The sequence below is a fragment of the Manis pentadactyla genome, chromosome 14 (assembly GCF_030020395.1).
Source record: "Manis pentadactyla isolate mManPen7 chromosome 14, mManPen7.hap1, whole genome shotgun sequence".
Lineage (NCBI taxonomy): Eukaryota > Metazoa > Chordata > Mammalia > Pholidota > Manidae > Manis > Manis pentadactyla.
This window is the reverse complement of record NC_080032.1, coordinates 35,920,378-35,941,636: the sequence shown is the minus strand read 5'-3', so window position 1 is coordinate 35,941,636 and position 21,259 is coordinate 35,920,378. Positions and strand designations below refer to the sequence as shown.

Genomic DNA, 21,259 nt, shown 5'->3' with positions numbered 1-21,259 from the left:
ATGTATTTCTAGCAGTCATATCAAATTTCAAGAAACACTGGGGATCACTTCAGAAGGTAAAATGCTGGGATTTGAAAGGCAAGTCCTCAAAGGGGAGGCCAACTGTTAGGCAGAATAGAACACTGCCCTCTGGTGGATGGAAAAAGGCAGCAATAGCCCACAGGTGGCAACAGGGCCAGGGCCACAAGAAGCCATTGAGTCAGTGTCCTCCATTGTATGTAAGATCCTTTGTGCATCTTTAGGTGTTTTTTAAAAATATTTTCTCATAGTAGCATCAAATTCCATGAGAGTTCTAGGGGTTGCCCTTGAAACCGTATCTGGAAGGAACTGTGAGAGCCCAGATCACACTTGGCCTGAAATCCAACTGAGGAGTTAAAGCACTATGACTGAAACTTCAAGTTAATTCAGAATAGACTTCTTTGGAACACTTTACTGTATGTGTTACACCTCAATAAAGCTAACCAAAAAAATAAGCAAATGAATAATTTAAGAATAATAAAGAAAAGGCAGAAGGTGTCTATTTAAAATCACTTTTTTCTAGTGTCTAGGCTCCAGCTGTCATTCAAAGGCAAGAAACTCCTAAAGAAACTCACAAAAATATAAATTATTTCTTATACCAGGGGAATGGGTAATTTTGAAAACATTTTCTTAGCTTACACAATGATTAAGTGTCAAATTGGGATTTCCTACAAGTTCTGAGAGTTCACAGATGGCGCATGAGTTGGGGAAGTTCTCTGGGCAGGTAGACAGGAAGTAAGCAACCAACTTTGGGCAGAACTGGAGGAAGGAAAGGGTTGGTAGAAGCCCACATGTTTAGGTGAAGAGGCTTGGGGGAGCAGGAGATAAGGTTGGTGAGAAATGATCTTGGCAGACAATGGAATCTGGCCTTTGCCTTACACAGCAGAGCACCATTCTGCAAACAACCTAAAAAATCCAGCCCAAATATCTCCCATCATCCATTTACCCATGTGACCAAGCACCTACTATGTGCTGAGTAATAAAAGGGGAAATGCACAGATGTGGCCACAGCCCACATGAAGCTTCTGTCTAACATGGAGGTAACCCAAGAGTCAACACAGTGTGGCCTAGACGGTAAAGTGGCTAAGATGAGTCATGTCCTACACCCTAAACCCACAGTGTTCTCTATCAATTATATCCCAATAAAGCTGGGAGGGGTAAGGATTAGGGTAGAATGCTGCAGCAATAAAAAATGGCGTGGAACCCAGGGGTGGGGGATGAGGATAAATTTCCCAGGGCAGGGAACAGCCCAAACCGTGGCCCTCAACCTTGACTACACATCAGAATCACTTGCAAAAGCTTTAAAAAATAGCCAAGTCAGGCCTCACATCCCAGATGTTCAGATGTTCATTGATCTTGGGTGGAGCCCAGGCATTAGTATTTCTTAAAACTGCCCAGATCATGTCATACACAGCTAGGCTTGGGAACTACTGGCCTAAGCTAAGCCCTAGGGTGAGGAAGAGTTAGCCAAGGGGAAGGCAACATGGGCAGAGGAAACCGAGAACTGGTGGAGAGAGGGCACAACGCAGGGAGGGAGCCGCAGAAGCCGCGTTTAGATGAAGCTGCTGGAATGAGGAGACTGGCAGGGGCCAGACCAACCAAGCCTGAAGTCCATGTTCAAGGGCCTGGACTTTATGCCAAGAACTGTGGAGAGCAACTTAAACAGAATTATAGAATCAGATGTGTGCTTTTAATTTTTGGCACTCTGCCTTTTCCTGAAGCAGCAAAAAAGAAAGCAGAGTCATGGACCATGGCGGGGGAGTGGGGTGGGGCACGAGGCAGGCAGCGGACAGCTGGTAGAACCTACAGGACCAGGGGGTCAGCTGGATGGAGGAAACAGGCTGACTTGCAAAGGCTCCCACTTGGCCCCAGGTGGAAAATTTGGAGCATTTAAAATGAGAGAGACTCAAGATATTTATCAACCAGAGTAAAAAAAAAAAAGAAAAAAAGGCATGGATATTAACACCTATGCATTCATAATACCTTATGCAAGGGAAAAAAATGTCACTGGTCACCTTTGGAGATTGCTTGAGTACCAACTAATTACTCTGAAAAATGATAAAGGGAAAGAACTCAGCAGTTTACTTCCCTTTCACATGAAAACTGTATTTCAGGGTAACTGAAAAGTTGACAATGGAAAATTCTTCATAGAATTCCAACTAATAAATGCAGATAGAATAACAGAATCTGAGAAACACTTTTCTAACACTTAGTGGGGTAATGGATTTCAGCTATAATTACCTATGGATGCTAAAACCATCAGCAAAGTAGATGGAGTTTTATAAAGGAGGGGCGAGGCAAATTCTATATGACCCCTCTGCTCAATGTCAGTTTCATAAGAATAAAAAAAACAGACATTATGTCTCTCATGCTGTGATTCAACAGGATGGATACAGACCCTGCTAGAAGTAGTCCTCAACTTAAATCCCAATTAAACCTGGATCTAAGGACACCACAAGGAAGAACGAAGCCAAAAGTCCAATGATAGAGTTGCTCTGACAAATGGATGGTATTAAAATAAAATAAAACAAAATAGAGTATTGTTAGAAAACAGTAGAGAACTTAAGAGGCATAAACACTAACGTGGGAACCTGTTTGGGATCCTGATTCTAACCAACTGCAAAAGAAAGAAAAAACAATGTTGACATAGGAAAAATCTGCACATAGAGCAGGCATTAGGTAGAATTAATTTTATTGGGTATAACCAGACATAGTGATACACAGGAGGAGAAACAAAGTTCTCATCAGTTAGAGATGAATATGAATGTGTTTGTGGGTGGAACACCAGGCATCTAGGGTTACTACAGACTAAAAAAGAAAAAGAGCAAAAAACAAGTAGAGGGTATGTATGTCACACAAAATTGACTATTGTGAGTATATATATATGGATATATCGGTATTCTCTCTGTTTGTAGTTTTTAAATTTTCCTTGATAAAAAGTTTTTTTTAAACATGCATTTATCCTTTTCACAGAATTTTCTCCACAATATACATACAAATGAGCTTTTTTTTTTTTTTTTTAGTACAACACTGCTTAAACCAAATTGCACTTAAAAATAAAGGCTTTGTCTTGGCAAGAGAAACAAAAATATATTCATGAAAACACTTGTAAAAACATTGTTCATAACAGCATTATTCATAATTGTCCAAAACTGGGAACAACCAAATGTCTATCAACAGGAGAAAAAGATCAACAAACTAGAATGGTCTTGTGATGGAATACCACGCAGCAATAAAAAAGAACTACTGATACTTGAATAACTCTCCTTTGGGAGAGTGGGGGCAGGTTATGCTTGGGAGAGCTAGAAGGAGCTTTCTGGGGTAATGGTAACATTCTATAGCAGAATAAGGGTTTGGATTACACATCATCAAAACTCATCAAATAGTACACTTAAAATCTGTGTATTTCATTGAATGTAAAAATTACCTTAAAAGGTCTAAAAAGAGCTATAAATGAATAGTGACCTCCAGTTACTGACATACATGCTGAAGTATCTGGGGGGGGGAAGTGCACCAATGTCTGCAATTTACTTTGAAACACATCCAAAAATAAAATGGATTGATGGATGGAGGGTAATATGTTAATGGGAGACATTGGATGGTGACTGTTAAGTTCTTTCAACTCTATGTGTGAAAATTTTTCCAAGTAAAATGTTGACACAAATAAAAAAGTGGGGTGGGAATCGGATGAAAGTGGTCAAAAAAGGACACACTTCCTTTTACAAGATAAGTACTGGGGATGTAACATTCAGGATGACTATAGCTAACTTCCTATATATTATATTTAGGAGATTTTATGTATATATAAAATATTAAGAGAGTTAATTCTAAAGTTCTCATCACAAGGAGAAAATAATTTTCCTTCAAGTTTTTTTTCTTTTTCTTGTAACTATATGATGATGACGTTAGCTGAACCTGTTGTGGCAATCTTTCCACAATATATGTAAATTAAACCACCATGCTGTAGCCTGAAGCTTAGACAGTGACGGATGTCAATTATTTCTCAATAAAACTGGAAAAAAAATAAAAAATAAAAAAGTGGACTGAATAAATTTTAAAAAGTGAAAAGTACAGCAGAGGATACTATAATATCTTTGTATAGTGACAGGTGGTGAGCATTTTGTAATGTACGTAACTGTCAAATCACTATGTCGTACACCTGACACTAATACAATAGTGTATATCAATGAGAGTTCAATAAAAAAGAGGACTGATAGAAATCATGATTTCTGTGGTATGATACATATACGAGTGGATGTACCCACAGACATGTAATGGAAGATCATGAAGTTCCTTAAAGTAATGAGGTTCTTGACTCCTGCCCTTCCTGAAACATTGCCCATACACACAGAGTAAAAAGAGAAGGTCAAGGTGTGTTGTTAGCCGCAGCTCTTGTGGTCAGCCCTGGGCGAGCTCAGAGTGCTCTGTGCTGACGGTGTCTCCACTCAGACCCGTATGTCCAGTCTGCCCTCCTGCCCAGGGCAACCTCTTCCCCAGGTACCCGGGAGTCCTGGGGAGACCATTCCCCGGGGGCAGCCCTCAACCAATGGGACTGGATGACTGCATCCCCTGTTAGGCAGACAATCCTGGGGACAGTGTGTGTACTCGCCAGGAGAGTTGGCAGAATCTTGGCCGTGATGCCCAGAGAGAGAACCACAACATACATGCTTACATAGGCTTTTCCTTCTTCCCACCTGTCCTTGGTTCCTGCACCATTGGGTCACTTCTCAGGTCACCTGAACCCAAGCTTTTGTTTCTTGTTTTCCTTCAACAGGAACACAAATTAACACAGTTTGGCCTTAACAGAAGGTCCTCAGGATAAGTCTGCCCCTGGACTTTTCACATGCGTCCAACAGCAGTGAGAACACTATAGCTGGTGCTAAGTGGGTGGTGACAAATCCTAAGGGCCTCGCCTGGGCTGGGCTGAGCAGACGTACAGGCAGAAGGGCAGGAGTTGGCAAGTGCATCAGCTCTGCTCCAGGAATGGGGGACTGGTAATTGTAAGGGTTCTGAGGTTGGCTGGCTTTTATCAACAGATTTGGGAGCTTTGAAGAAAGAAATTGGTTGACAGGCTTCACTCAGGGCATTTTGTGAATGTCAGAGGCTCCTGAATGTTTAAAGAGACCTACACCTCCTCCCGGAAAGGTGAGCCTCAGGACTGAGCCGTGGGTGCTGAGGGGGCAGACTACATGACTGGACACAGGACAGCTTGTTGACATGGCACACAGTCCCATGACTTGTGAACTGTCATCTGGATAAAGGCACCTGCCCACATTCCCTAGGCTGCTGGAGCTGGCTTCCTGGAACCTGGACATATTAGCCTGCACGGAATGAAGTCCAAGTGCCAGGATGGCCTTGGCATCCTCAGGAGGGTGAGATGGCTCAGCGATGGGACTGTAAAACAACCAGACAGCCACATCTCACTCTACCCCAGGCCAGGCCAGAGAACACTCCCTTCAGAAAGGAAGGCACTAGGGAGGAGGGCCCTGGTGTCCCGGAGAAGCTCGGGGAGGGCTGTCCTCTATAGGCAGGGGATGAAAGGAGATGCTGCTGTGGCACCAGGCTCCCTAGTGCTGCTGAGGAGGATGAGACCCTGGCAGGGCCAAAGGGCCCACTCTACCATCAGAAGCAGGTGGGCATCTTCCCACAACGACCAGCTAGGCCAGAGGGGCAGCCAGACGTGCTGAGCAGTAGCAATCTTAGGCAATGGCTCATAAGCCACAGCATTCCTAGAAGGTGAGATGGCAACTTGGTTGGACTGCTTGACACGTCTTATAAGAGAAAACAACCAAGACCAAAAGGCCGATGTCAGCCTCTGCAATGGGAAACGTGACTCCGTCATCTGGCCCTGGCTCTGAGGGCAGGGTGGTTGGGTTCCCTTGAGGAAGGGCCCTGTGATGCCACTCCAAGCACACACAGTCAATACCCCCTGAATTCTTTCCAGGCCCCTCAGGAATCAGGGTCCCTGTGTCCTATAGAGAGGGGCACCCCAGGCCTTCTGAGGACTGGTGAATGCAGTCTGAGCTGACCTGATACCAGGGCCCCTGGAAAGCTTCACTCTCCTCATGGCTCTTCGAGATGCCAGGGGAAAAGACGCAAGTCTTCTCACAGCGAGTCCAAGTCAAAGCACCTACCTGTGGTGATGTCCCTGGTCCTGAGTGCAAACAGGGATGGTTGTACTGAACAGCCCCCAGAACCTCTATGGAGGGAAAGGCCGCGTGGGGGCCCTGGAACCATCCACCCCCCACCCGCACCCCAGGTCAGGTCTCCTGGAACTACACATGGTAGTGCCTCCCCTCTACCCAAACTAACAGGACATCCCACCACAGTGCCACTCCACTGACAGACCCTCATGGGTGCTGGTGGGCCACTTATTTAACCAAGCAGCAGCTGCCCTGTGGGTGTAGCATTAGTTGGGGAATAGTCACCACAGCCTCTGGTGTGGGTAATGTTCTAATCTTTTCAAAACCATCGATCGAAAGTATCAGGAGCAGTTTGTAAGTGGGCAGGGCAGCAGTATACATGCTCTCTCCTGCCCCAGCGCCCTGTTAACTGGCCCCCAGGTCTGGTCTGTAAACAGTATCATGCAATTTGGACCTAGGGAGCAGCACAGAGGGGATCAATAGGACAGCTACAGAGGCAGCGTCTCCTAAGAGAAACAGCTCTCAACTGGTGACTGTCATGGCCAAGGGAAACAGAGAAAATCCACTTCATGGCTCCAAAGTGACCCCTCTCAACATGTAAGGACCTGGGAGGATCCAACCTCAAGGCACCAGCTTCCTTAACATCTCTGAGCAGTGGTACCACTGACAGAGAGAGTAGGGCGATCGAGGAATATGAGGGGAGAAGGAAAGCTGCCTTCAGAGTTCATTCCCCCAAGATACAAAGAACGCACGATTCACCCCATGTGCAAATTCCACCCCTTCTACATTAATTGGCAATGGACTGGAGTACTGAAGAAAAAAACATGGTTTTATTTTACAAGTGCAGGGGTGTGGCAGCATCAGTATTTACAATGCATGAAGTCACAGAAACTTATAAAATGCAATTCCAAGCAAGGCAAAGCCCTTGCCTTCCCATGGTCCCCCATGTACATAATGCATATGAAACTGGAGAAAAAAGACACGGGTACAAACAAAATACCTTAGGACCAAATACACATCAGGAACCTAATACTGTCCAATATAACATTTTAAAAATTATTTATTTCAATTAGATTATTTCAGTAGTAATCATTTCCTAAATATTTAAACATAACACTGATATTTACATCACCAGGTAATGTGAACATTGCCCAAGTTTCCCAATCCTCAGGACTAAAAATAATTATCTTTGCATTATTTGTACACATTCCTCACCTAGAATAAAGAAATCAGAGGAGCTCAGTGACATCACAGGTTATGGGTCATGCTGATTATGTGATGATGACCCGTCTTCAGGTCTCTCAGTATAACTCTGGGAAGCACCTGTTCAATGAGTCTCCATCCCCAGGACCCTACATACCCTTTCAACTCGCCCCAGAGGCCCAACAGGCTGGCAAATCCCTGATGTGAGCTGTGTAGCTCTAGGGTGGCAGAGAACCAATCCTTGTGGGCTGCTAGCACCCTAGTGTTGGGGGAGAAAGGATTAAGGGAAAGGGAGAAGCTAGGAGCAGAGGGTTGGTTACACACAGAGGCTTCCCTGATCCCTTACCTCACAGACAGAACAAAGGGCAAGAGAAGAAATATTTCAGATGACTATAAAACAAACTTTGATTATGCCACAGCTAAGAGCCTTCCAAACATCAGGTGTCATGGAAGTACCATTACAGTAGACAGGTTGGAGGGGCAAAACAACCACAGGGGATGTCGATAATCAATATGGACCTGTAGGCATTTGTACATGGTCTGCTATGGCCTGTGCATTCTATTTTTATTTATGCCCGTCTTGTTCCAAAGAGATTTTTACTCAGCATTTCACAAGCCTGTGGATAAAGAATGTAAATTACAATGTAAGAGGGAGGAAAACGGCAGAATGGAGAAGAAATGAGGTTTGGGACTAGCTCCCAATACTCTCGGACTCATGGACATTTAGATTTAATTTTGCTCCCCTCCTCCCATCTCAGAGAAAAGATTATTATAGTTTAAAAATACAAAAATAAATTTAAAAAATACAAAACAATTCTTAACTGACAAAAGGAGATCTAATTGTCCACACAGGAAAGAAACATTTCAAGAGAATTTGAAATCATATTTGACTACATTTAGCCTAAGGATAAAAATACATTTTTAACTGCATTCAGGTCGAACAAACCTGCATCCAGTAGATCTCATCCTAGTAACAATATTTTGTTGGTATTCTGAATATTTAATACATGTAATAGGGTAAAGTAAATAACTACATTGTGTTGTTAGGAACCAAAATGCTCAATATGAAACAGAAATACAAACATAAAATCAAAGAAAGTTAAATAAAAACTTGAAATTGTGATACCTTCCACTCAATTTTGCTGTGAGCCTAAAATGGCTCTAAAAAAATTAAGTCTGAGTAAAAAAAACCTGTATCTCCCATTTGAATTAGAAACACTAATATAATTATTTTCCTCTTCCTTAAAACATATTAATTTCCTAGCAAGTCACTGAAACACCTTAGAAATGACACTAGCCAGTAGCACTTAGCTCCTCTAGCACTTAAGTTGTGGTCGAAATATTTCCCACTTAAAAGGAATCTGGGCTCCCTCAAGAAATAACTTATCTAAGACTGGGGCAGATCATATGCAAAATAAGCCTAAAACTAAAAAAAAAAAAAAAAACACAAAAAACTATTAGGGTCACAACAAAATGACATAGAAACCAATTTGAAAGGGCTCTCACTGGCCAAAGATGGAATATTTTGAGCATCAAAAGATTTATCCCTTTGATAGATTGAAACACATCAGATCTATAAAAATAGCCAAATTTACATCTTTCTCCCACCCAAAAGAAAAGCTTATGAGTCCTCCTTGGAGTTGTTGGGCATCTACTCATTATCCTGAAAACTGATGAATAAAGGAGAATAATCTTACATATGGCACTCTGTACACTTTTTTTCAAATGAACCAAACAACTGATGAGGCAAGTTCTTTGTAGAAGGACTAGAGCTAGTAAATGCGGAAGAAATGAAAATTTAGAACACAGAAAAGTGAAATAGGAAATACAAAAACAACAAAAAAGCTTTTCACCTAAGATCGGGAATAAGACAGGGATGCCCACTCTCCCCACTGTTATTCAACATAGTACTGGAGGTCCTAGCCACAGCAATCAGACAAAACAAAGAAATACAAGAAATCCAGATCAGTAAAGAAGGAGTCAAACTGTCACTATTTGCAGATGATATGATATTGTACATAAAATACCCTAAAGACTCCACTCCAAAACTACTAGAACTAATATCTGAATTCAGCAAAGTTGCAGGATACAAAATTAATACACAGAAATCTGTTGCTTTCCTATACACTAATGATAAGCTAACAGAAAGAGAAATGAGGAAAACAATTCCATTCACAATTGCATAAAAAAGAATAAAATACCTAGGAATAAACCTAACCAAGGAAGTGAAAGGCTTATACCCTGAAACTATAAGACACTCTTAAGAGAAATTAAAGAGGACATTAATAAATGGAAATTCATCCCATGCTCTTGGCTAGGAAGAATCAATATTGTCAAAACGGCCATCCTGCCTAAAGCAATCTACAGATTCAATGCAATCGCTATCAAAATACCAACAGTATCCTTCAATGAACTGAAACAAATAGTTCTAAAATTCATATGGAACCACAAAAGACCCCAAATAGCCTAAGCAATCCTGAGAAGGAAGAATAAAGCAGGGGGTATCTTGCTTCCCAAGTTCAAGTTCTACTACAAAGCCACAGTAATCAAGACAATTTGGTACTGGTAGAAGAATAGACCCACAGACCAGTGGAACAGAATAGAGAGTACAGATATTAACCCAAGCATATATGGTCAATTAATATATGATAAAGGAGCCATGGACATACAATGGGGAGATGACAGCCTCTTCAACAGCTGGTGTGGACAAAACTGGACAGCTACATGCAAGAGAATGAAACTGGATCATTGTCTAGCCCCATATACAAAAGTAAATGCAAAATGGATCAAAGACCTGAATGTAAGTCATGAAACCATAAAACTCTTAGAAAAAAAATAGGGAAAAATCTCTTGGACATAAACATGAGCAATTTCTTCATGAAAGTATCTTCCTGGGCAAGGGAAACAAAAGCAAAAATTGACAAATGGGACTATATCAAGCTGAAAAGCTTCTGTACAGCAAAGGACATCATCAATAAAACAAAAAGACAGCAGCAGACTCACAGAATATATTCATAAATGACATATCCAATAAAGGATTGACATCCAAAATATATAAAGAGCCCAAGCACCTCAACAAACAAAAAGCAAATAATCCAATTAAAAAATGGGCAGAGGATCTGAACAGACAGTTCTCCAAAGAAGAAATTTAGATGGCCAACAGGCACATGAAAAGATGCTCCACATTGCTAGTCATCAGAGAAATACAAATTAAAACCACAATGAGATATCACCTCACACCAGTAAGGATAGCCACCATCCAAAAGACAAACAACAACAAATGTTGGTGAGGATGCGGAGAAAGGGGAACCCTCCTACACTGCTGGTGGGAATGTAAATTAGTTCAACCATTGTGGAAAGCAATATGGAGGTTCCTCAAAAAACTAAAAATAGAAATACCTTTTGACCCAGGAATTCCACTCCTAGAAATTTACCCTAAGAATGCAGGAGCTCAGTTTGAAAAAGACATATGCACCCCTATGTTTTTCGCAGCACTATTTACAATAGCCAAGAAATGGAAGCAACCTAAGTGTTCATCAATAGATGAATGGACAAAGAAGATGTGGTACATACACACAATGGAATATTATTCAGCCATAAGAAGAAAACAAATCCTACTATTTGCAACAACATGGATGGAGCTAGAGGGTATTATGCTCAGTGAAATAAGCCAGGTAGAAAAAGACAAGTATCAAATGATTTCACTCATATGTGGAGTATAAGAACAAAGAAAAAACTGAAGGAACAAAACAGCAGCAGACTCACAGAATCCAAGAATGGACTAACAGTTACCAAAAGGAAAGGGACTGGGGAGGATGGGTGGGAAGGGAGGGACAAGGGGGCAAAATGGGCATCATGATTAGCAGACATAATGTGGGGGTGGGGGTGCACAGGGAGGGCTGTACAACACAGAGAACACAAGTAGTGATTCTATAGCATCTTATTATGCTGATGGACAGTGGCTGTAATGGGGTATGTGGTGGGGACTTGATGATGGGGGGAGCCTAGTAACCACAATTTTGCTCATATAATTGTAGATTAATGAAACCAAAAAAGAAAAAAAGAAAATGCAAGACTCCAGAGACTGAGGGTAGCCAAGGACTTTCGCTTGTCTTTTAGTTCTTGTTAAATAAAACTTCAGAATCTAAAAAAAGAAAAGAAAAACAACAGAAAAAAAATCAATGACTATAGAGTTGGTTTTTGAGAAGATCAACAAAATTGACAAATCTTAGCTACATTAAGCGGAAAAAAAGAGAGCAGATTCAATTAAAATCAGAAATGAAAGAGGAAACATTATAACCAATACCACAGAAATAAAAAGGATTATAAGAGACTACTATGAACAACTGTATGCCAACTAATTGTGTAACCTAAAAGAAATAGATAAATTCCCAGAATATACAACCTAGGAAGATTGTATCATGAAGAAATAGAAAATCTGAATAGATCAATAACTAGTCAGAAGATTAAATCAGTAAACCCAGAACCAGATGACAATGCTGGAAAAGTCTACCAACCATTTAAAGAAGAATTAACACCAATCTTCCTGAAACTATTCCAAAAAACTGAAAAGAAGGGAACACTTGTAAGCTCATCCTAAGAGACCAAAATTACCCTAAAACCAAGGCCACAAAAGACATAAGAAAACTACAGACCAATATTCCTGATGAATATTGATGCAAAAAATTCTCAAGAGAATATCAGCAAATTGAATTCAAGAACACATTAAAAGGATTATGCACCATGACCAAGTGAGATTTATTCCTGGAGTGCAAGGATGGTTCAACATATGAAAATCAATCATATAAATATGCCATATTAACAGAATGAAGGACAATAACCATGTGATCATCTCAACTGCGGCAGAAATAGATTTGACAAGATACAACACCTTTTCATGACAAAACACTCAACAGACTAGAAATAGAAGCAATTTACCTCCAACATAATAAAAGGCATATATGAAAGCCCACAGCTAACATCATACTTAATGGTGAAAGACTGCAAGCTTTTGCTCTCTGACCAGGAACCAGGCAAGGATGCCCACTTTCACCACCTCTCTTCAAAATAGTATTGGAAGCCTTAGCCAGAACTATTAAGCAAGAAAAATAAATAAAAGACATTCAATTGGAAAAGCAGAAGAATAAAATACTTAGGTAAACTTAACCAAGGAGATCAAAGACTTGGACAATGAAAACTACAAAGCACTGCTTAAAGAAATGAAAGAAGACACAAATAAATGGAAAGGCATCCAGTGTTCATGGAGTGGAAGACTTAGTATTGTTAAAACGTCCATACTACCCAATGTAATATACAGTCAATGCAATCTCTATCAAAACCCCAATGACATTTTCTGCAGAATTAGAAACTTCATCCTAAAATTCATATGGAGTTTCAAGGAACCTCAAATAGCCAAAACAATTTTGAAATGGAACAAAGTTGGAAGACTCACTCTTCTTATTTCAAAAGATACATTAAGATACATTACAAAGCTACATTAATCAGTAATAAATACAGTGCGGACTGGCATAAAGACAGACAAACAGACCAATAGACTAGAACAAAGAGGCCAGAAATAAAAGCTCTTGTATATGCTCAAATATAGTCTTTAACAAGGGTGCCAAGATTATTCAATGGGGGAAAAGACAGTCTCTTCAACAAATGGTGTTAGGAAAATTGGATATTCACATGCAGAAGAATGAGTAGGATCCTTACCTTACACCATATACAAAAAATAACTCAAAATGGATAGGAGACCTAAACAATAGATCAAAAACAGGGGGAAAGCTTCATGATATTGGACTTAGCAATGATTTCTTATATCTGATATGAAAGCCAGCCAACAAAATCATGAATAGACAATGTGACATCAAACTTAAAACTTTTGCACATGAAGGGACAAAACCAACAGAGTGAAAAGTCAATCTATGGAATGGGAAAAAATATTTACAAATCATATATCTGATAATGGGTTAGTATCTAGAGTTTACAAAGACATCCTACAACTCAACAACAACAAGAAAGCAAATAATCTGACTTTAAAATGAGCAAAAGACTCGAACAGTCATTTCTTCCAAGATGATATACACTCAACAAGCATATGAAGAGATGCCCAACACCAATAATCAAAAGAAAAATGCAAATCAAAACCACAATAAGTTATCAACTCAGACCACTATAAACAAACAAAAAAAATGGGACATGCCTATGGTTTTGCTGTAGCTTGCATGTTCCAAATTATAATTCTCTGCTATTCCTGAATAGACCCATTTTTGCTGGTTAAAAAAAAGAGATAAGAAGTTTAGATGAGGATGTAGAGAAAATGGAACCCTTGTTAATTGTTGGTAGGATTTAAAAATGTCTCAACTACGGTGGAAAACAGAAGGGAGATTCCTCAAAAAGTGAAAAATAGAACTAGTAAATGATCCAGCAATCCACTTCTGGATCCAAAATAATAGAAAGCAGGATCTCAAAGAGATATTTGCACACCCACATTTATAGTAGCACTATTCACAATAGACAAGAGGTGGAAGCAACCCAAATGCCCACTGATGGATGAATGGATAAACAAAATGTGGTCTATAATGCAATGCGATATTATTCAGCCTTAAAAAGGAAGGAAGTCTTGTCACATGCTACAACATGTAGATGAACACTGAGGATATTATGCTAAGTGAAATAAGCCAGTCACAAGAAAACAAATAATGTATGATTCTACTTAAATAAGGTACTCAAGAGTTGTCAAATTCATAGAAACAGAAAGTGCAATGGTGGCTCCCAGGGCTGGGGGTGGGGAAAAGCAGAGTTATTGCTTAATGGATAGTTTCAGACTTAAAAGACGAAAAAGCTAGAGATCTGTTTCGTAACAGTGTGAATATAGTTACCACTACTGAACTGTGGACTTAAAAATCATTAAGATGATAAATTTCATGCTATTTTCTTTTTACCACAATTTTAAAAAGACAACTGAGATAATCAGGAAAAACGGAACACTAACTCCTTACACAGTTAACTCCATTTGAATCCTGTCCTCACCTGAAACATACATAGCTAAATCCTCATCAGTGGAAAAAACACTTTTGAGAGGTAGAAGACCTGGCTTCTAGCCCTGAATCTCCTAACTTGGTAGTAGATTATATCACAGAAACATTGTTAATTGCATTGGATACAACGGCATTATGGATATGTTTCTTTAAAAAGGATCCATACTCAAGTATTTTGGGTGCAATTATGTTTCCTAAAATTTACCTTAATATATATTCCAGCCAAAAAGGAAAAAAGACAGAATATAGGGCAGGGATAGATGAGAAAGAACAGTAGACTAGGTACAATTGTTGTAGCTGCGTGATGAGATTTGAGGATTCGATATGCCATTCCCTGTACTCTGTGAATACTTTAAAAATTTCACCATAAAAAGTATAAAACAAAACAAAATAAAAGGAAAAGAAAGGTCGGATGGATGTCTGGAATGGATGGCAGTTAGGATTAATTTACTGAGATTTTACAACAGTAGTATCACACTATACATGCTATGGTTAATTTTTAAAAAGCATCCCATTTTATTTTAGCTTGCGTTTCACAGATTGAAAGAATTTTAAGCTTTAAGTAAATGTTTCTCACCACCATCCCCCAGCCATAAACAAACAACAGAAAGAAGGTAAACAAGTGAAGAACAGGGAACAGAGACGCGACAGGTGCTATAGAGAAAGGACCACCAGGGCCACATCTGTACAGCAAGGGAGAAATTTCTGCTGTGAAAACTTCCACATCACGGAATAAAACCAAGTAAAGGTGTTGCCGAGTATCCCCTAGACACACAGGATGGACCTGTTTTATTCTGTTAATGGAAAGGAACGAGTCAAGCAAGAACTTCAGAGCAAGGACCACAAGCCCACAAAACGATGGCATTCAAGAGAAAGAGACAAAGAGGCAAAGTGAAAATAGGACCAAGACAAGCTGATTTCATGAAGCTCAGGCACTGATGAGAAAGCTCCAAAATCGAGCAACCAGGGCACTGTCTAGCACAGTAGGCAAGCTGAGTGCTGCCAGCTGCCCCCGAGAGTGGAACGCCAAATGGCACCAACTAGCTCGGTCTGCAAACAACGGAGAACTGGAATGGCAACTAGAATGATCCCTTGAGTGGGGGGTCAGGTCACAGGAAAGTGAGATGGTTTGGAGGAGCCCCCTCCTCAGGCTGGGAGGGGTGGTGAACATGGAGCGGTCTATGGGGAGGGGAGTCGGGGGGCTTGGGCTGGGCCACTACCCTATGGTCCCACTGCGCACAAAATAAATGAAAAGGCTTTTCAGGACTCTCTCCCCTTTTCTCCCAACTTATTCCTGGCTGTGAGGATGATGAAACACAAGGGGGTAAAAAGTAAGGAAACCACTGAAATCTCTACTCAAAGACACATTTCAAACTTGACTGGAAGGCCTGCTGTCAATACCTTGGCTGCCCGGAAATGAGAAAGGTGGTCTCCAGGACCCCCCACTCCCCACCAGGATTCCATTAGACACTAGGAGGAAAATGAAGAAATTTCCTTTAGTCAGGCAGAGCACACACATGGAGACAGTAATAAAAGTAGGGGAAAACAAACCCCAGCAGGTGCTGCTCTGACACATCACTGGGCCCTGGCAGCTGGCAGCACGCTGTCCCCGCACATTCCCCAGGACTGGCTGCTCCAAAGACTTTCTGGGCACCTGGGCCCAGCACTGTTCCTCAGCACACCCCATGTGATGTTTCAGAATGAACAGCATCACATGCTTTCTGTGACTGTCCACATGTGACTCTTGCACCCATGTCTTAATATACTCCCTATGAAATAATCTTGAGGTAGATAATTATCCCCATTTTAGGGTGAGGGAAACTGAGGCTCAGTGAAAGCAAGTCACTTCCAGGACACCGCCGGCCTGGTGAGCAGTAGCAGAGTAACATCTTTGTTCCAGGCAGAGGGGTGCCTCCATTCCCTGTCGTAGAAACTCTCAGCCACAGTGAAAGTCAACACTGCACCCAGGTCCCCAGTTTCTCAATGAGGCCTTTTCTAACAAGAGTGCTTATTGCCACCCCAGGCCAAAGGCTTTCTTACCTCTGGCACAAAGGCTGTGGCAACAGCAGTGGGGCCCTCTAGACATGGTAACCCCTGCCTGCTTTTCTGGGGTCCAGTGGCTGGCACGTATGGCCCAGGATCTGTGGGCAGAGCCCTAGGACAGCTGTGATGGGGTCAGGACAGGGAGGGGTTTCCCATATTCCAGGTGGAATGCCCAGCATTCTGCAGTCAGGGTCCCACGGGAGGGAAGACCTTGAGGTCCTGCCAGAGCACAGGGCCCTGCCACTCTCCAGGGATATTTCAACTCCTCCAGAGGTACAGAACGAACTTGTTTCTCACAAAAAATCCAACCTAAACCTAGGTGGGGGCCGGGAGCAGCTCCAGTTTCCTAACTCTTCTTCCAGTATGAAGGACATCTTACACTGAAACTAGCCGACTCCCTTCCCAGGCTGGCTCATGTATCTCTGGGTGAGTTGACATCAGCCTCAAGCAAAAACTAATTTCAAAATCCATCAGGTCCTAGCCCTTGTTCGCTGCCTTTACTTGTTTAGCTGCATTTGAATCTTGTGCTCACTGGTAACAGGCATAGCTACTTAGCCATCAGACAGTGCAAAGAGTACTTTTACTGGGAGGCAGAAGACCTGGCTTCTAACCCAGAATCTGCTTTGTCACGCTGCCTAAACCCTACCTCTCTGCCTCATTTTCCTTATCTCTCAATAGATTGTCCCTAATGACCTCACCCAAGTGTTGTATAAAGGACAGGAGGGAGACAAACACCCTCTGAATTTCTGAGCAGCAGTACTATTACTTCTGCCCACTGCCTGCAACCCCAGAGGCCCGGGGGCCCAGGCAGTTAAACTGCATTGCTTCAGGCCCGGAAGAGGATAAGCCCTGTATGCCAGTGGGCTTTGCTGATGCCCTCAATTAAGTGACTCCACAGAACCAAGAAGAAAAGGAAAACACTCTCCTGTGGCCAAAGTGGCTTCCATCTCACCTGTTCTCCCAGATTACCTAGTAACGCTGCCCCTTCCCAGAAAGCTCTGGATCAATGATTCTGGAAACTAAGTCCTAAAGAGGGTTTAAAAACACGCAGAGTTCCTTCCCTACTCTGCTTTCGCAAGGTGTCCCTTCTAAGCAACACCATGCTTGGGTTCATCCCTGTGAGCTCCCCAGAGGGAATATACCACACAATGTCATCCGGAAAGAGAAGCCTGTTCTTACGTATGTGACTGAAGTGCACAAGAAAAGCAAGTGGCCACCTAGAGAGTCAGCCAGCCGGACGCTGCCAGGCAGCCCCACCACAAATCACTGTTCCAGCCAGGCTTGTGACCAGGCATGTGCTGGCAGAGCTGGGCGGGAGATGCTGTAGGGGATAAATCAGGCAACCTGCTCTGAAGAGGGTCAAGAGTGAAGGGCAAGGGCGATGAGAAGGCATACAGGGCAGGGCCGGGCTCAGGAAGCCCGCTGCAGGATGAGCTCCGTGATCTCCGCCCTGCTGCCCAGCCTCATGGGAATCCCGTAGTGGGCTGTGCCCGGGCTGACATACACGAATGTAGTCTGGGCCACTTGGTAGAGACCAGCAAAGAAGGGGTTCAGGAGATAGGCTGCAACGTTCAAGGGGAAGATCTGCCCAGCGTGCGTGTGCCCAGAAAGGATCAGGTTAATGTCTGGCCGAGCCTGAAGGGCTCTCTTGGCAGCCAGAGGCTGGTGAGCTAGCAGGATGGTGGTGTGGTCTGGGCTGCAGCCATCCAGGGCCTTGACGAGATCCATGCCATGGCCGTAGTAGTGCAGGATGTTGGCTTCAATGTCATCCACCCCCGCCAAGCAGATCCAGTCATCCTCACCATCACCACCACCACCGCCACGCTGGGCCCGCGTGGCAGAAATCTTCACATTCTCATTGTGAAGGGGCCTGACATTCAGGGATTCCAACAGCGCAAACCAGTTGCTGACATCTGACGTGTAGTACTCGTGATTCCCAGTGACAAAGTAGGTGCCGAGGCGTGAGTGCAGCTGGCCCAAGGGAGCGACAGCGGTCTGGAGGATGGAGGCTTCCGAATCGCAGAGGTCGCCCACGATCACCGTGACGTCTGGCTGCAGCAGGTTCACCATCCCCACAAACATCTCCATCTTGGTCCTGCCCACGGTGGGACCCAGGTGAATGTCAGAGAGGAGTGCCATCTTGAGGTTGTCCATCGAGGGGGGCAGCTGATGGATGGGCACCTGCACAGTGTTCACGGCCGGGGGCTGGGCGGCGTTCAGAAGCCCGGCCACGCTAAGCACGGCGGTCACCGCCACTGCCAGGACCGGCCTGAGGGCCAGCTTCCTCGCCTTGTCAAGGCTGCCCACGCCCCTGCCACTGCGCCAGGCCAGAAGCTGGTAGGCCTGCTCCATACCGCTGAGGGTACAGAGGAAGAAGAGCATGATGATGTACGCCCCGAGGCAGGCATAGGCCGCCAAGGAAAAGAGGTAGGGTTCCTCGGCCACTAAGAAGAGCATGGTGAAGAAACTGGAATGGGCCAGGGCCAGAAATGCCACAACAGCCATCTTCCAAAGCCGAAAACAGGCTGACTCTGCGGCTGACGAGTGGCTGAGGTTGCTGACTGTGCTACGCCAGATGTAGAGGGAGCCAATAAGCATGAGCGAGTTGGCAAACAGGGCAAGCTGCAGGCGGAACAACCAATGCCAGGCCTTGAGCTCAAGGCTCCCTGCCAGGTAGGAGCGAGAGATAATCATGGACACGAAGACAGTGCCAGCAGCCAGGGCAGCCTTTGCACCTAGGGACAGCTGCCTGAAGATCGCCATTCTCTCTGCAGCTAAGAGGGTCCCCTGCCAGTTCTGTGCAGGTGGGCTCTGGAAGGTGAGTTTCTTACAAAGGGCAGTGGCCCAGGAGAGGTTTCCAGGTCGGCTCCGCTTGCAACCAGGAACCGGCGTCAGCTTTGTAGGATATTAGGGCTTCCTTATCTGTATTCAAAACCTGAAGGCCACTTATACCTGCCCAACCCACTTTGAAACCAAGCCACTCAAATACTTGGTAATTAAAACACAAACACATGGGATTGTAACATGATGGGCAGTTTTCATTTTCTTAGTTTCCTGAATGCTCAAACGTTTTCCACAATATATATAAACTTCTTTTGATAATAAGGAAAACGTTATTCTAAATCAGCAGTTCTCAAAGTATGGTCCGGGGAGACTCTTTCAGGGGGTCCAATCAGTCAAAACTATTTCCAGAAGAACAGTAAGCTAGAACTGCCTTTTATATTCTCCTTCTCTCATGAGTGTACAGTGGAGTTTTCCACAGGCTCCAGGACATGTGACACAGCAAGACGGAATGCAGAAGTAGCTATGAGACTCCAAGTGTCATCTATTAAGGCAGACATGAAAGAGATGGGCAAAATGTAAAACAGTGCTACTCTTTACCCTAAAATGTGGGGAGAAATGTTATTTTTCTACAGATATATACAAAGTTTATTAACATATAATGGATTTATTATTTCTTACGTTAATTAATAGAATTTTTAAATGTTTGTTTGAATTTCAAGGACAATTAAAGTTTGAGAAGCACTGTTGTAAATCAACATAATAAGCAAGGAAATGATGCAGAGCTGGTATATTGATGTCTTTCTTCAGCTCTAGGTCCAGGAGGGACACCGGGAAACCTGACAGGAGAATTCCTGGGGTAAAGCCAGCCTCCAGTGTGGGCTTTGGGCCAGCCAGTCATAGGGCACCCCCTTGCTAAATGATGCTGCCCAACTATGCTCAACAACTATTACCCAGGGGCCTACCCTGCCCACCAGCTCTCCGTCCATAAATTCTCTCTCCCCTTCCAAAACCCTCCAAGATCTGCCTTCCCGAGATCTGCCTTCCCCTACCTATCTTCCTCTGCCACTGCTCCCTGAAACTATTTCCCACTTCCACCCTCGCCTGTGGTCCTCATGGCCTGCCAGCTCTCACCCCAGGGTTCCTCCAGGCCTCCCAGACAAAAAAGGGGGGCAAGGGGAACACTAATGGAGTAGACAGGGATTAGCAAATACTCAGCTTGAGGTAATCTCTTTACAAGAAGAACCCAAAATGAAAATATTTTCAGCAGCTATCTTCCAAATACTTAAGATTCTCGACCTCAGATTTAGGTATAGGTATGCACTAGGCATGCTACTGATAGGCCTCCTATCAAGGGGCGGAATTTACAAGTCAGCGGGCCCCAATTTCAACTTCTGCTTCTAAAACATGTGCCAGACTTAGCTCACCCAAACTCTGGAGGAACCACAAGTTGGTTCGCTGAACATACAGAAGGCAGGTGCGAGTTCCGGTCCCCGCGCCCGCGTCTCCGCAGCCGCTAAGCCGAGCTCCCCAGGCGGCGATTCCGGGGCCCCCGGGCTGACCTCAGCTCTGGCCGGTAAGCCCGAGGTCGCCCTCACCCGCCGGGCGCCGCCAGACCTCCGTCGGGCAACGCCGGCTGCCACCTTGCAGCCTGCTTCTCGCCCGCCCCGGGCCTGGACCGCCAAACCCTGAAGATCTGGTTAACCCACGCCAAAAGAGCAGGCGGCGGGAGGGACGAGAAGGGACGAGATGCTTGGAAAGAGAACACTTGGAAGGGAATGAACCCGATGTTCCTACCGCGAGGGCCTCTCCTGACCCCATTTTCTCCTTCCGGAGTGCTCCGCAGAGCTCAAGTTGGGCGGGGGAGGGCGCCCCCAACAACGCGCGCTGCTTGGCACCCCCTCCCGGAAAACTGCAAAGCCGGAAAGGTTAGGGCGGCCCTCATCTCACCCCCTGGATGCACCGGTGGGGAAGTGGGTCCGCGCGACGAGCACACGCGAGCGACGAGCTACTGGGAAGGACGCGCGC

The 21,259-nt window shown here is 43.8% G+C and overlaps 2 protein-coding genes across 4 annotated transcripts in view; both read right to left on the bottom strand.

Annotated features, from left to right (window-relative positions):
- The window catches only part of GLB1 (galactosidase beta 1), an 86,240-nt gene that overhangs the window by 64,652 nt on the left and 329 nt on the right, over nt 1–21,259 (bottom strand). The window contains exon 1 of one of the 2 annotated variants that reach the window (XM_057492493.1): nt 20,659–20,780. The exons of the other annotated variant lie outside the window; for it this stretch is intronic. Coding sequence (XP_057348476.1) covers nt 20,659–20,697 — 39 coding nt within the window. The 5' untranslated portion in view covers nt 20,698–20,780. Of the gene's footprint in view, nt 1–20,658; nt 20,781–21,259 lie in introns of those variants that run through there. 2 annotated transcript variants of the gene reach the window in all.
- TMPPE (transmembrane protein with metallophosphoesterase domain) lies at nt 6,970–21,230 on the bottom strand. 2 transcript variants are annotated; one of them, XM_057492497.1, is made up of 2 exons: nt 21,182–21,230; nt 6,970–19,775 (listed from the first exon to the last, which is right to left on the bottom strand). In XM_057492497.1, the coding sequence occupies exon 2, from the start codon at nt 19,211–19,213 to the stop codon at nt 17,861–17,863; it is 1,353 nt and encodes a 450-aa protein (XP_057348480.1). In that variant the 5' UTR covers nt 19,214–19,775; nt 21,182–21,230; the 3' UTR covers nt 6,970–17,860. The 2 variants fall into 2 exon arrangements, with proteins under 2 accessions (XP_057348480.1, XP_057348479.1); XM_057492496.1 differs by lacking the exon at nt 21,182–21,230 and adding an exon at nt 20,659–20,797.

What these genes read in the sequence shown, in the direction of transcription:
- TMPPE (XM_057492497.1), bottom strand. Translation starts at nt 19,213, where the DNA reads ATGGCGATCTTCAGGCAGCTGTCCCTAGGTGCAAAGGCTGCCCTGGCT.